The sequence below is a fragment of the Urocampus carinirostris genome, chromosome 2 (assembly GCF_059441175.1).
Source record: "Urocampus carinirostris isolate Australia breed hairy pipefish chromosome 2, RoL_Ucar_1.0, whole genome shotgun sequence".
NCBI lineage: Eukaryota > Metazoa > Chordata > Actinopteri > Syngnathiformes > Syngnathidae > Urocampus > Urocampus carinirostris.
This window is the reverse complement of record NC_142350.1, coordinates 25,028,762-25,041,168: the sequence shown is the minus strand read 5'-3', so window position 1 is coordinate 25,041,168 and position 12,407 is coordinate 25,028,762. Positions and strand designations below refer to the sequence as shown.

General features: G+C 40.4%; 1 protein-coding gene across 1 annotated transcript in view; it reads right to left on the bottom strand.

Moving 5' to 3' along the window:
• The window catches only part of calcr (calcitonin receptor), a 69,977-nt gene that overhangs the window by 19,560 nt on the left and 38,010 nt on the right, over positions 1–12,407 (bottom strand). Inside the window, exons 3-10 of the mRNA XM_088325990.1 lie at positions 9,340–9,475; positions 8,475–8,576; positions 7,248–7,333; positions 7,067–7,181; positions 5,435–5,530; positions 5,250–5,362; positions 1,751–1,823; positions 1,559–1,669 (exon numbers count right to left, since the gene is read on the bottom strand). Coding sequence (XP_088182116.1) covers positions 1,559–1,669; positions 1,751–1,823; positions 5,250–5,362; positions 5,435–5,530; positions 7,067–7,181; positions 7,248–7,333; positions 8,475–8,576; positions 9,340–9,475 — 832 coding nt within the window. The remainder of the gene's footprint in view (positions 1–1,558; positions 1,670–1,750; positions 1,824–5,249; positions 5,363–5,434; positions 5,531–7,066; positions 7,182–7,247; positions 7,334–8,474; positions 8,577–9,339; positions 9,476–12,407) is intronic.

Here is a 12,407-nt window from a genome sequence, read left to right as displayed (position 1 = left end):
CGTTTGAAATCAGCACAGTAAGTAGCTCCAGGCACTTCAGGTAACAACTAGCGGATACTTTAGTATTTCTGTAATTGACAGAACTCCCAAACCACCTCAGTCTTCGCATGTATGAACTCCTACAGCCATTGAATGTGGCTGTCAGGACCAGAACAGAGACAGGACCCACTTGCGTACATTTCTCTAAGTTTTATTGGGAAGAGGGGAAAGGATTGCACACACGATCCGGTGATCGCAGGTCGCGGGGAGCAGGTTGCTCTGAACGCGGAAGTGGTACTTCCGTGGCAAGCGATGGCGGAGTCAGGAGCGGAACAAATGGGTGAGTAGCCGGGACAAGAGAGCAAAAAATGTGGTCGAGATCAGAAAATGAGTCGAAGCCGCGAAACAGACGGGAGCCAAAACAGGAGTGAGTCAGGGTCGAAAAGCTTGCCCAGCGTAAACTGAGGTTCGCATATGGACTGACAACAGGTGACAGAAAGACGGGGGTTTAAATAGTGACAGAGAGCCAATCAGAGTCCGAGGCAGTTGCCGCCAAAGGAGCGGGCACATGTGCCTCGCATCAGCAATCATGACAATGGCTCATTTATGCCCAGAATATTCTGTAAAAAAAAAACCTGCTCATCCTTTTTTATGGAATTCATTTTGAAAACCTAGCAGGATCAAACAATTCCCGGGGAAAGAAAAGCTGTTTTCTTAACATTATGCATGAACAATTGAAAAAAAAATCCCTGATTTCAGTTTCAGCACCTGTAACTCTTGCAAGGTGTTAATCAAAGTATTTTGACCTACTACTAATTCAGAAACATTTGAATATATTCAATCCATCTAAGGCTGTCTGCTCTAACCTTAAGTATTTTCCTGATCCGTGTTTAAAATAACTGGAAATTGAAGACGTTGGGGGACGTTGTTCTTCATTCTCATTGGAGGATTTTGTGCCGGCGTTTTTACGTGAAGTTTGTGGACATGGCCGAGGAAAATATCAGACCAATGGCTCAGAGATCAGACAGGTGCAACTGAATGCCTTCCACAAACTGAAAGGTGACCTCTACAACAAGTTTAACATCAAGTTCGAGGTCCTCAACGTCAAAACAGAAACCACTGACTGATAAACCAGCTAGACTGGTTTCTTAGGATCAAGATTGACTTTTGGCTCTTCTTGTAGAAATGAAACACCAAATTTTAAAAAATGATTATGATTAGGCTGATCTAAATTTTACATGCATGATTATTTCTCTTTTGTGACGACGAGATGTGATTTATGTTACTCTAAATACTTCTGATGACATGACTAAAATAATGTGAAAAGTGTTTGGATTTTAAGATAAGCGCCGGGTTTTTCCTGTCTGTCAGCCGGTGGCAAAAAGAAATATGTCATCAATGAATCAATCAATCATTTCCTAACTGGTCAGTCCTAAAAATCCTTATCATTTTCATCTTAAACATCTGCAGTTCTTGCCCCTGTTACCTGTCTCTGTTATAAATGTACCTTTCAAATTAAAAGTGAATTAAAAACCTGACAACTTCTCCAATCGTGAAAAAAAAGCCATATTGAAAAGACCTGTTGGTTCTCCATGAGACAAGAAATCCGGGCAGTTCTGGAAGGCGTAGGTTCCTGCTGCCGTGACGTCCCAGCAAAGCCATCCGTCCCAGGTCCCATTGCAGTAAAGCCCTGCAGCATCACCAAAAATAAAATTCATTCCCTTTCTGAGAAACACATTTAGAATTCTTTTGCGTTTCAGCAGCTTGTCACCTGATTGATTAAACGCCGATTCTTGGCTTATTTTCAGACCACATTGGTATTCACTGTCCAGCAGTTTTTGCTTCTGTTGGATTCAAAATAAAGGCATATTTATAGAGGGTTGGGAGCATCGCTTTAAAAATGGAATCCCATACAGTTACTAGTTACCTGTTTAAAAATGTTATCAGTAACATAATACGTATACTATGATAATGAAGTAATGTGACTGGATTCAGGGCTTGAACACCTTTTTTCATGGCCAAATTCAAGCACTTTTTAAGGACTTTGAAAGCCAATTTCCCCAGTACCGCTAAAGAGGATATCCAGTGCCGATCAAAAGAAAGAGAGGCTAAACATTAGTTTCAAACCCCAACCTTATTTTAGAACCCTAAAATCAGTTTGAAACCCTATCTTGCAGTCCAAACCATAGCTCTGCATTTAACCCTAGCCCTAACCCTGTTTCAAACCGTAACCCTAGCTCTAAACCTATTTTGCAACCCTACATTCAGTTTAAAACCCTAACGTGAAGCTCAAACTCTAGTTCCTAACCCTAAATCAGTTTTTAAACCTTGACCCAAGCAGTAAACCTATTTTGGAATCCTACATTCGGTTTAGAAAGCCTTATGTGGAGTTCAAACCCTAGTTCCTAACCCTAAACCTACCTTACTCTAGCTGTAACCCTAGCCGAACCCCATTTCAAAACCATAAATTCAGTTTAATACCCTAATAAGGAGCCTAAAGTTTAGATTCTAAACCCTAGCCCCAAGTCAGATGAGAACCATAAAACAAGTTTAAAATCAAGCAAATCTTAATGATGAGTTCATATTTTGAAGACTTTTAAAACATGTAATTTCTGACATTCTAATGCCAATGAAGGGCTTATTTTTAGAATAATGAATGCAATGCCTTTTAAGACTTTTCAAGGATCCTCGGGAACCCTGGTTACTTGTAATGTGAGGAAGTCTTTTTTCTGTAACTGTAACAAAATATAATTTTTGTTTTTTTGTATCCTGATTACATAACGCCATTACATGTATTCCGTTACTCCCCGAGCCTGTACATATAAAAAGGTGATTACCTCCAGCGCCATTTTCCTTCTTTTACAAAGCTCGGCCAATCAATATTGACGCAAAAGCGCAGATAAAAGCAAGTGCACTTAGACTCAAGATTGTGGCCTCTGACGTGACGTCAAAAGTCAAACAAAGAACAAGAAAAACACAACATATGTCCATTTCCTTTCCTTTAATGTTTTTTGCCATTACTAAAATGAGTTTTCATTGCTTTTTTTTGAATGGATTGAAAGGGAAATGCATTTGCACGACAACGGTCTTGCTACGTGCTTAGAATACATACCATTTTGAATGATTGTCTTTTTGCTCGTACACCATGGCCAAATTCTTTTCTAAGGACTTTCAAATTGAATGTTCGTATTTCTCCAGCACTGGAAAAAAAAGTGTGCCACAAATATTGTATATCTGCCATTTATATATGCAAGTTTTAATCTTGCAGGTGCTTTTATTTGCTTTTAGAAAAAAGTAATTCGCTATTATATTTGTTTTTAAGACCAATCTCTCCCCAAATAGGTGTTGGCGAAAAATAGCAGTAATATGTTGCTTACGTTTTCAGTTGCAGGAAGTTCTTGCTACTACAATTTATCACATGATTTTCATTTTTGCCATGGCCATATAATAAATGTCCATAATTTTTACGTAATCCTTTCACTAATACACATATCATAATGTCATATCATGCACCTGCACTCTTGGACGCGACCTGTAGGGGGTGATGACGCTTTATAGGACAATGCAATACAAACTAATGCCAGCTGCCATTAATCACGAAGAAAAAAGAATTGCAATGGCAAAGCGAAGCCCCCGAAAAGCAGTGTCAGCGTCATTTTTAAGTGGACTTCATGAGGAGAATGGCAACAATTTCAGGAATTGACAAGCTTTTCACTCAAATTGAAAAACAAGGATTTTCAAGGGTTGAATGTACCCATACGAACCCTGGACCTAGCACCATGGGTTTGCCAGAGGTGGGTATAGTAGCCAAAAATTTAACTCACATAGTGTTACTTTATAACAATTTGACTCAAGTAGAAGTCAAAAGTAGTCATCCAAATAATTAGTTAAGTAAAATTAAGAAAAAACCCTGGTGAAAAAAACTACACAAGTACTGAGTAACTGTAGCAACATGTTATTTATTTGAAATAAAAATTTAAACAACCCTTCAATCAGATCATCAACTCATAACAGTCCATCCAATATATTACAAGTCTGTGCCCAGAAAACAGTTTGTTTGGATGAACCCTTTGTGGTATATTTGTGTGCGTGTGTGTGTGAGGCTACAGCTTTATACACTGCACGTACATTTGAGTGAAAACCCTGGTTACAAGTGCCACTTGGTGGATGTTTGGGTCACTGGCCAAATGCAAAAATAAGAAAGGAGGTCCCTGACAAAATAAATGTGCCTTAATAGGAAAGAAAGACGCATACTTACGTGGGGGGGTGTTAAGTAACGGCTTCAATGTGGCCTAATGTAGCGGAGTAAGTAGTTTCTTCTTGATACATTTACCCAAGTAAAAAGTATAGTGATTTGAAAATACCCGCTGAACACAGGTGTCAAACAGGCAGCTTGCCAAGGATTTTCATTTTCGAAAGACAGCGCCCAGAGAAGCACAGAGGAAAAATCCGCTGCAGTTTAAAATATGTCCACTTGAGGCTGTCAAAGCCAGGACCAACTTGCAAAGCAACTGAAGCTATATTACTTTTTCTCATTCTTTTGTGCTTTTTACTTTTATTGTCTCTTTCTTCCTCTCTTTCTTTTTCTCTGTTTATCTCTCATTCCATCTGTCTCGTCTTATTTATTTTTTTCTCTTTCGTCTCTCTATCCGTCTCTTTCTCTACCTCTCCTTTTTTTCTTTTTTCCTCTCTTACACTAACTCTCTCTCTTTTTTCTCTATATCTGTCTCTTTTTTCTCTTCTTTTTTTTCACTCTATTTTAATTTAGCCTTTTCTCATTCTTTTTTCTGACTTTCCTTCTTAATTTATTCATCTCTTTTTTAATTTCTCTTTCACTCCATTTTTCCCTTCGTACCACTCTGTATCTCTCTCCTTTTCTCTTTTTTTCTCTCTCACTATTTTTCCTTCTCTCTGTTTTCTCCTTTTTGGCTCTCTATTCCTACTTTTCTCCTTTTTCTCTCTCTCTTTCTCACGCTTTTGTTTTTCATTCTTTCTCTATGTCTTTCTTTTGCACTCTTTTTTCTCTCTCTCTCTCTGTTCTATCCTTCGCAGTTCCCTCTTATTTTATTTCTGTTGTTTTTCTCTCTTTAATCTACTAGTCCGGCCCCAGCGAGTTTTTTGTTTTTTCTGGCCTCCAAGCTCAATTGAGTTTGACCCCCCCTGTCCTAGAAGTACAAAACGTCCCAAAACGTATTCCAGTTAATGTCACTGGTGAGTAGCCCCACCTCTTGGGTTTGCCATTAGGAGAGATCGAAAAAGAAAGCCATTACCCTTGAGGTTGTGTGGTAGTTGCCGGTGCAGAGCGTGTAGTTGGTCCAGAAGTTGAGGCTTTGCGGATGGCGGAACCATTCCCCGTCCTGGCCGCAGTATTTATTTGCCCTTCCTCCACAGGAAAAAGACGATTCACATCGGGCCCGTAGCGTTTAGACGTGAGAAATATTCAAAATTTCCAAACCCTGAAAGACATCGGGACAATCCTGCGTGGCGTACGTTTGCGCCGGCGTGTCGTCCCAGCACAGCCATCCGTCCCAAATCCGGCCACAGAACAAACCTGTCGGATAACAACATTAGAAGTAGGCTTCCAGAACACAAACTATGCCGGTAGCTCAGCAATTCTCTTGGGACCAAAGAGGTCGCGGGTTTGATTCCCGACTCCTCCGAGATAATTGTAGAAGTGTCCTTGGGAAAGGCACTGCCCCCCATAAGCAGGTAGGGGTCCCACTAGTGTTAAGTACATTGTGGCGTGCTCGTCTTGGGACTAAGAGGTCGCAGGTTTGATTCTCGGCTCCTCTGAGTGAAATGTGGAAGTGTCCTTGGGCAAGACACTGAAGCCCTCATACCCCCCGATATACAGGTAGGCGCCTTGCATGGATGATGCCGCTTTCCGTGTGTGAGTGTGTGACTAAATGGGTGAAGCGTGAAGTCTATTTTAGAGCGGTCGTCTTGTAACGAAAAGGTTTCAGGTTCGTTCGATTCCCGGATCATCCGAGATGATGGTAGAAATGTCCATGGGCAAGACAATGAACCCCTATTGTTCCCCCCACCCCCCCATAAGCAGGTAGGGTTCCCACTAGTATGAAGTACATTGTAGAGCGCTCGTCTTGGGACCAAGAGGTTGCAGGTTCGATTCTAGGCTCCTCAGAGTCAAATGTGGAAGTGTTTTTGGGCAAGACACTAAACCCCTCATACCTCTGATATACAGGTGGGCGTCTTGCGTGGCTGACGCCGCTTTCCGTAAGTGAGTGTGTGACTAAATGGGTGAAGCGTGAAGTCTATTGTAGAGCGGTCGTCTTGTGACGAAGAGGTCGCAAGTTCGATTCCCGGTTTTTTCGTGTGAAATGTGGAAGTGTTCTTTGGCAAAACACTGAAGCCCTGATGGACCCGATTGTTTTGGTGCCATTCACTTTGTGTCCCTCTTAGATAAAACATTGTGTACATTCAAATCATCATTTTTAATTGTGCTATTTTTTTCTGTTTTCTAAAAATAAAAGCAAAAATTTTGTTTGGAGCCATTCTTGTGCCCAGTGTCCCTTTGCAGACCCCTCCTCCATAAAAAAATATGTTAATGACTAAATATCGTGTACTTCATTGTGTACATTCAAATAATGTAGAGATCATTGTCATTTGTCTTAAAAGACACATTTGTAAATGTTTTATCATGAATTTGGCTTGCAAATAAAAACACGTTTGCATTTTTGGTTTTTGAATAGTATTATTATCAATATACTCGGATTTAGTGATCACAAAAGGGGCATAACGTGACCATTTCCATAATATACTCCTATAACTGATTCACTAACAATGACAGCAAACGATGTTTCGAGCATTTCGTTCTTCACTGTTATTGGCGGCTGTTGAAATAAAAGGCAGTGAATGAGTTTCTTGGAGTAATGTTTGTTAATAAATTCATGTTAGAATAAAAGGATATCTTCTTTCCTCATGCATTGCTAAGTTATTGGATCTAAACATTTCTCTCTGCAGACACAGAAGTACACTAAATCATTGTTTTTTTTCTCCTTGGCTCATATTTCTAACTCAATACTATAGTGCCCTATTTCTGGTGTATAGCACACAACAAACACATTACCGCTTTGATTACGAGGTGGATCCTGTTTCATTTTCAGCAAACACTTTTCTTTCTTCTCAAGGATTTTCTCTTCCATGCTTACAGAGTCTTTGTCCTTGAAACTGTCGTAAGCATCCTGTAGGTACACGGAAGATAAGAGTAACAAATGTCCCTCGGGTGATTTCAACCCGTGTATGAATACCTCGCTGCTGTTTTTCCAGGATTCTCCGCAAGCCCATCCCTTTTGGACCCATTGGCCACGTCCGTTACAGAATCGGGTCACGTTACCTGACAATTGAGAGCAACAAATGCATTCTTTTCAACGATTGACAGCTACCGGTGTTCGTACACCATTTTCATGGGCAAATTCAAGCACTTTTTAAAAGAATTTCAAAGCCAAATTTTCAATTCTTCCAGTACCGTTAAAAGAAGAGAGCTGGTGCAAATCGTGTGTTTTGCAGAGCTACAAATATATCTGTGACATTTTTTATATGGGCGATATTTAATCATGCCTGTGCATTCCAGACATATGACTTTTAGATCTTGAGTAAATTGCATACTTTGTAGCTGACATTTTCAGTTGCAGGAAGTTCTTCCTATTACATTTAAGCACTGGGAAACACTAGCTTTTTTTTTGCATGGGCCATAAAAAATGTTTTTAATTAATAAATCATTTTTGCACTAATACACATTTCAAAGTACCCTGTTTAGGTGAAAAATTCACCAGTCTTTTTGGGCGTGACCCATTGGGGGCGATATCGTTTAGTAGGACAATAACATACAAACAAATGCCAGCCGGAGTTAAACACAAGAGGAAAAGAAATGAAATAATAATAATTATAATTCAATTTATTTGGTCCCCTTATGGAAATTCATTTTCACCGACCGTACCAGGGGAGTAAATTCTGTGCTGTTGCAGCAGAGTGTGTGCCAAATGACCTGTCTATAGCACCTAGTATTACCGGGTGGATAGCTATCCGAGTACTAACCAGGCCTAACCCTGCTTAGCTTCCAGAGATTGGGCGTTCTCGGGGTGCCATGGCCGTAAACAGGTCAAACAGGCAAAGCAAAGTCACAAGAGAGCAATGTTAGCGTGATTTTAAAGCAGATTCGTTGAGAAACATCCCAACAATTTTAAGCAATTACAAGAACTCCACCTAGAATGCAAGCACCTTTTTCAACCCTTAAAATACAACATATAAATTCAAGCATTTTCAATGATTTCAAGCACTCAGACGAATGCCGGGCTCATGATGTCATGGGTAGTAAAGAGGTTAACCCTAATGACATGTATTTTCGTTAATGGCAGTAAATGAGTCAAGATTATTATTTTTTGTTTCAACTCCAAATGCATCATTTGCAACCATAGTTAACAAAAGCACTGCTTATACTCTTTATCCTAATTGAAGCGTATTTCCGATTATCTTACCGGTAGCGTCTGGACCGGAACATCTCTTTGTTACCCACGTTTCTGCTGCAGTTTCTTCCCAGCACAAAAAGCCATCCCACATTGTTCTGCAGAAGGTACCCACTAAAAACAGAAATCACACTTTGAGCTTTCTAGAGATAATACTGACTAAATTACCATAAAACCAGACTGCAGAGCACACCTGATTAAAAGCCGCATACTCGGATTTAGAAACGAAACTCAATTTTGTTTTCGTACAAACCGCACCGGACTTTAAGCCACATGCTTAAGCCCTGCACTGCAATTTGTTTACGTCAAGTGTTTTCAGATCTTGTGACCATTCAAGATGGAGATTACCAGAACTTTTTTGATGCTTTTAAATAAACGTCCTCCTAGAGGGCTGAATCACATCCCTTGTATTCCATCCCCTTGTGTCCTGCATTTGGGTCTGTCCGAAACCTTGTGACAGAACCGCTGAGAACTACTCATTACTGGTCCACAGTTGTTTCTGGTCGCTAAGAGTTGAAAAATATACAACATGAGGCTAACGCGACGCTCGTCAATGTCCTGTTTTACCCAGGCGTCTAATCGCAGTGCAGGCGGGAAGGAAAAACACCTAAGTCCCTGATTTAGCACGGGAGGAGACGCTCACTAACAGAGATACATAGCACAAATAAATTCCATGGAATTTGCGGTCATTTATACAGGGAGAAATCATAAAGTTATTAGATTAATTTCACATTTTTCTATCTACATATAGCGAAGCCATATTTGTTATGAGTTTATGAGACACTGGCAGGAACAATTAAATCCTGGCGGCCAACCACAATCTGCCTACGGTATGGGAAACACTGGGTAGGATTTTTGTTCAATTGGGTACCCTCACCACTTCCGTTTTGCCGATTGTCCCCGTGGGACGTATGGAGGCATTCAAATGGATTTCGTCCGTCCTCATCCCATCTCTCCTTGCCGACTTTATCCTCAAGCGACGAATCCCGTACGGACTTGGCGGCAACCTTGCACTGCAGAGACGATACCAAGAAGAAGGAAAATCAGAATCGGTCTCCACACGGTAGCAATGTCATTTAAATGTGTCAATTTCACACAGTTATGATAATGAGATGATGTCTAATCTTGAAAATTCTAATGGGAGGTTTCAAAGCCGATCGAAGGACCGTCGGCCGCTTTCAAACTTTCATCATCGGCTGTTTTGATATTCGACCGAATATGTTTTCTAAAGAAAGTACTTTTCTTCAAAGGATTCTTATCTGCTCTGTATTGTTAGTGTACGGAGGTGGCGATGGATGAAAATGCCTGCGGGGGTGAAATACTGATTTTGATAATAGAGCTCACTGAAGGGGACAAAGCCATTTTGTTTGTGACTTATCTTCTAAAGTTGCTGGCTGGGGGGGAGACGACGCAAGCAAATCTTACTCTCGCATAGATAAGTCATTTTTTCAGCTGCTATCCATTTCCCTTATCTGAATAGCTCCAGTGTCATAATACCGGGTGTTCCAAAAATCTCGGGCACATATCGCCATTGAATATCCAGGAAACTAATCAAGGTGTCAAAAACCCATCTCGTAAATTACGAAAGCTTGTCATCTCAACATGGTATGTTTAAAGATGTTGAATGTGATCACCATTGGTCACACAACACACATCAAGCCCATTGTTAATTTGATAGCATTGTATTGTAAATGGTTGCAACATCTTCTGTTATTGGCACCTTCAGCTCATCCGGGTCTCTAGAGATAGGGGGAACATACACCAATTCTTTCACAAATTCCCTAAAAAAGAAACGGCATAGTGTGAGGTCTGGAGATCGGAGATGGTGATCATTCTACCCAGACCTTCCAAACCATCTCTCTGATGGTGTTGTGTTCAGAAACTGTCCAACCCTGAGGCTTTAGTGTGGTAGAACCCCATCATGTTGCAGAATGAACTTAACCCCCCCCCCCATTAACCAGTTTTCCACCATGTTGAGGTACTTCTCGACATTGACTGCTGCTCTTTCAAAGAAGACTGGTCCGTAGAAAGCTTTCTTCGACATAGCACAAAACACCTTTGGGGAGCCTTACTAATGCTCAAGAGGTTCATGTAGGTTCTCAGGAACACAAATGTGAGGGTTATGCTAGTTAATTTTGCCATTTACGTGGAAAGTCTCATCGATCGAAATAAACCAGAAGTCAAACCCGTCATCTTCCATCTTTTGCAAAATTCACAACGAGCTGCTTTAACAGTTTCCTTCATCTGTTGGACTAACTGTGTCTTGTATGTACAGTTGAAATGTTCACCTTAACCTCAGAGCCCAATTCTTTTGTCTTAAATGCTCGCTATACTAGAAATAAGAACCACGAGATATTATCTCTTTTAACTAAAAGATTGAATACACAGCAGAGAGGCTTTTTCAGCATGGTGCCTAAGAACTCTGTCTTATCCAAGATAGCACCTAGTCTTACACTATTGTGGTCGCCCATCCAGCCAGGGGGGTCAAAACGGCCTCGTTGTAACAGGTTCAAAAGAGATTATGCTCAAAAATTTTAACTTATATCGGAGAGGCCTGATCTTACACAGGAGTCTTCTTAAGACAAGCAAACATTTGTTGGAGGACACTGGAGTTCCCTACTGACTCTCCTGGTGGATTTCCATGGGCTGTGCTTGGAAAGCAGTTCCAACTTGTTCAAAAACATCTCGTAAATTTGTCCCCATCTGCACCCATCTGTTATGAATTTACCATGACATTTCACTATGAACTTCCTCTTGGGTGGCTCCTCTCACAATTTTCTACCTAATGCACGATAAACAACGGTCCACGATTCACCTTTTTACAAATTCAAGCAAACAAAACCCCTATCCTGGTTGGGTGAAAGCCATTAACGTGTCTGAAAATAAATTTAAAAAACCCATAGCCTTTCAAAATAACTTTGTGTGATTATCTTTTAAATGGCACACCTTTTATTTACTAGCATTCATAGTTAAGGAGATGTGAAGACTTCAATTTGAGAGAGACTTTTGTATTGGACGAGTGCTTTAGATGCCGGGTCGAGCTGACGTGTCGTGTAGCGGTTTAGCAGCCGTACATATGATGTCACTCCAAACATTGAAGTAAATGACGTCATACATACGACCACCAGGCCACCACCAAGATCCAGCGGTGAGAAGTACCAAAGATGGCTTTAAGCGACAAAATGGAGAAAGACTTGGGAAAGGAGCATTCACTTTTCATGTAAATGTAATATACAACAAATATATTGGTCCAAGGGAAAACATCTTACTATTTAGAGTAACATTTGCATAACGACTAACTTGTCTTACCTTTACCAGGGTTAACATAACTTTAAGGGAAGGATAACTTCAGTACTAGGCTCTTATCGACTGCATAGCAACTGCAAAGACCGTAACTATCACAAAAAATGATCAAAGAGCTTCATTTGCAGGGAAACAACAGCACAATGGCAAGTGAAAAAATTGCCATGTGTGGCTTAGGAACCACATAACTAATTACGATGCTTTCATAAAAGTGCACAGTAACTGACAACATTATCATCACAAGATAACAATAGTAGGACACTAATAACATAGTGCCCACCACAACAACATTGAAACAAGCAACCTCTTTAACAAAGTCTTTAACAAAGGGTAAAGCAATTCCATAGCAACTAGCAATTTAAGAAGCATAGCAACTAGATAGTAACAAATATCAGTACGGTATCACAAAGGGCCAAAATTAGGACACTAACAACACAATGATCACCACAACTGCAAAGAGACACTGAACGTCCTCATCAAAAGGTGCTTAGCACTTGTCACAAGGGGCATAACAACCGTAAAGCAATTACATACTTTGAATAAAAAGGCATGGGCACTGGAAAGAAACCACTTATGGACAATTATAGAATCCTCCCAAAACAATGACTTGGGGCTTGGCATTTTAATAGGGACTGAAAACAT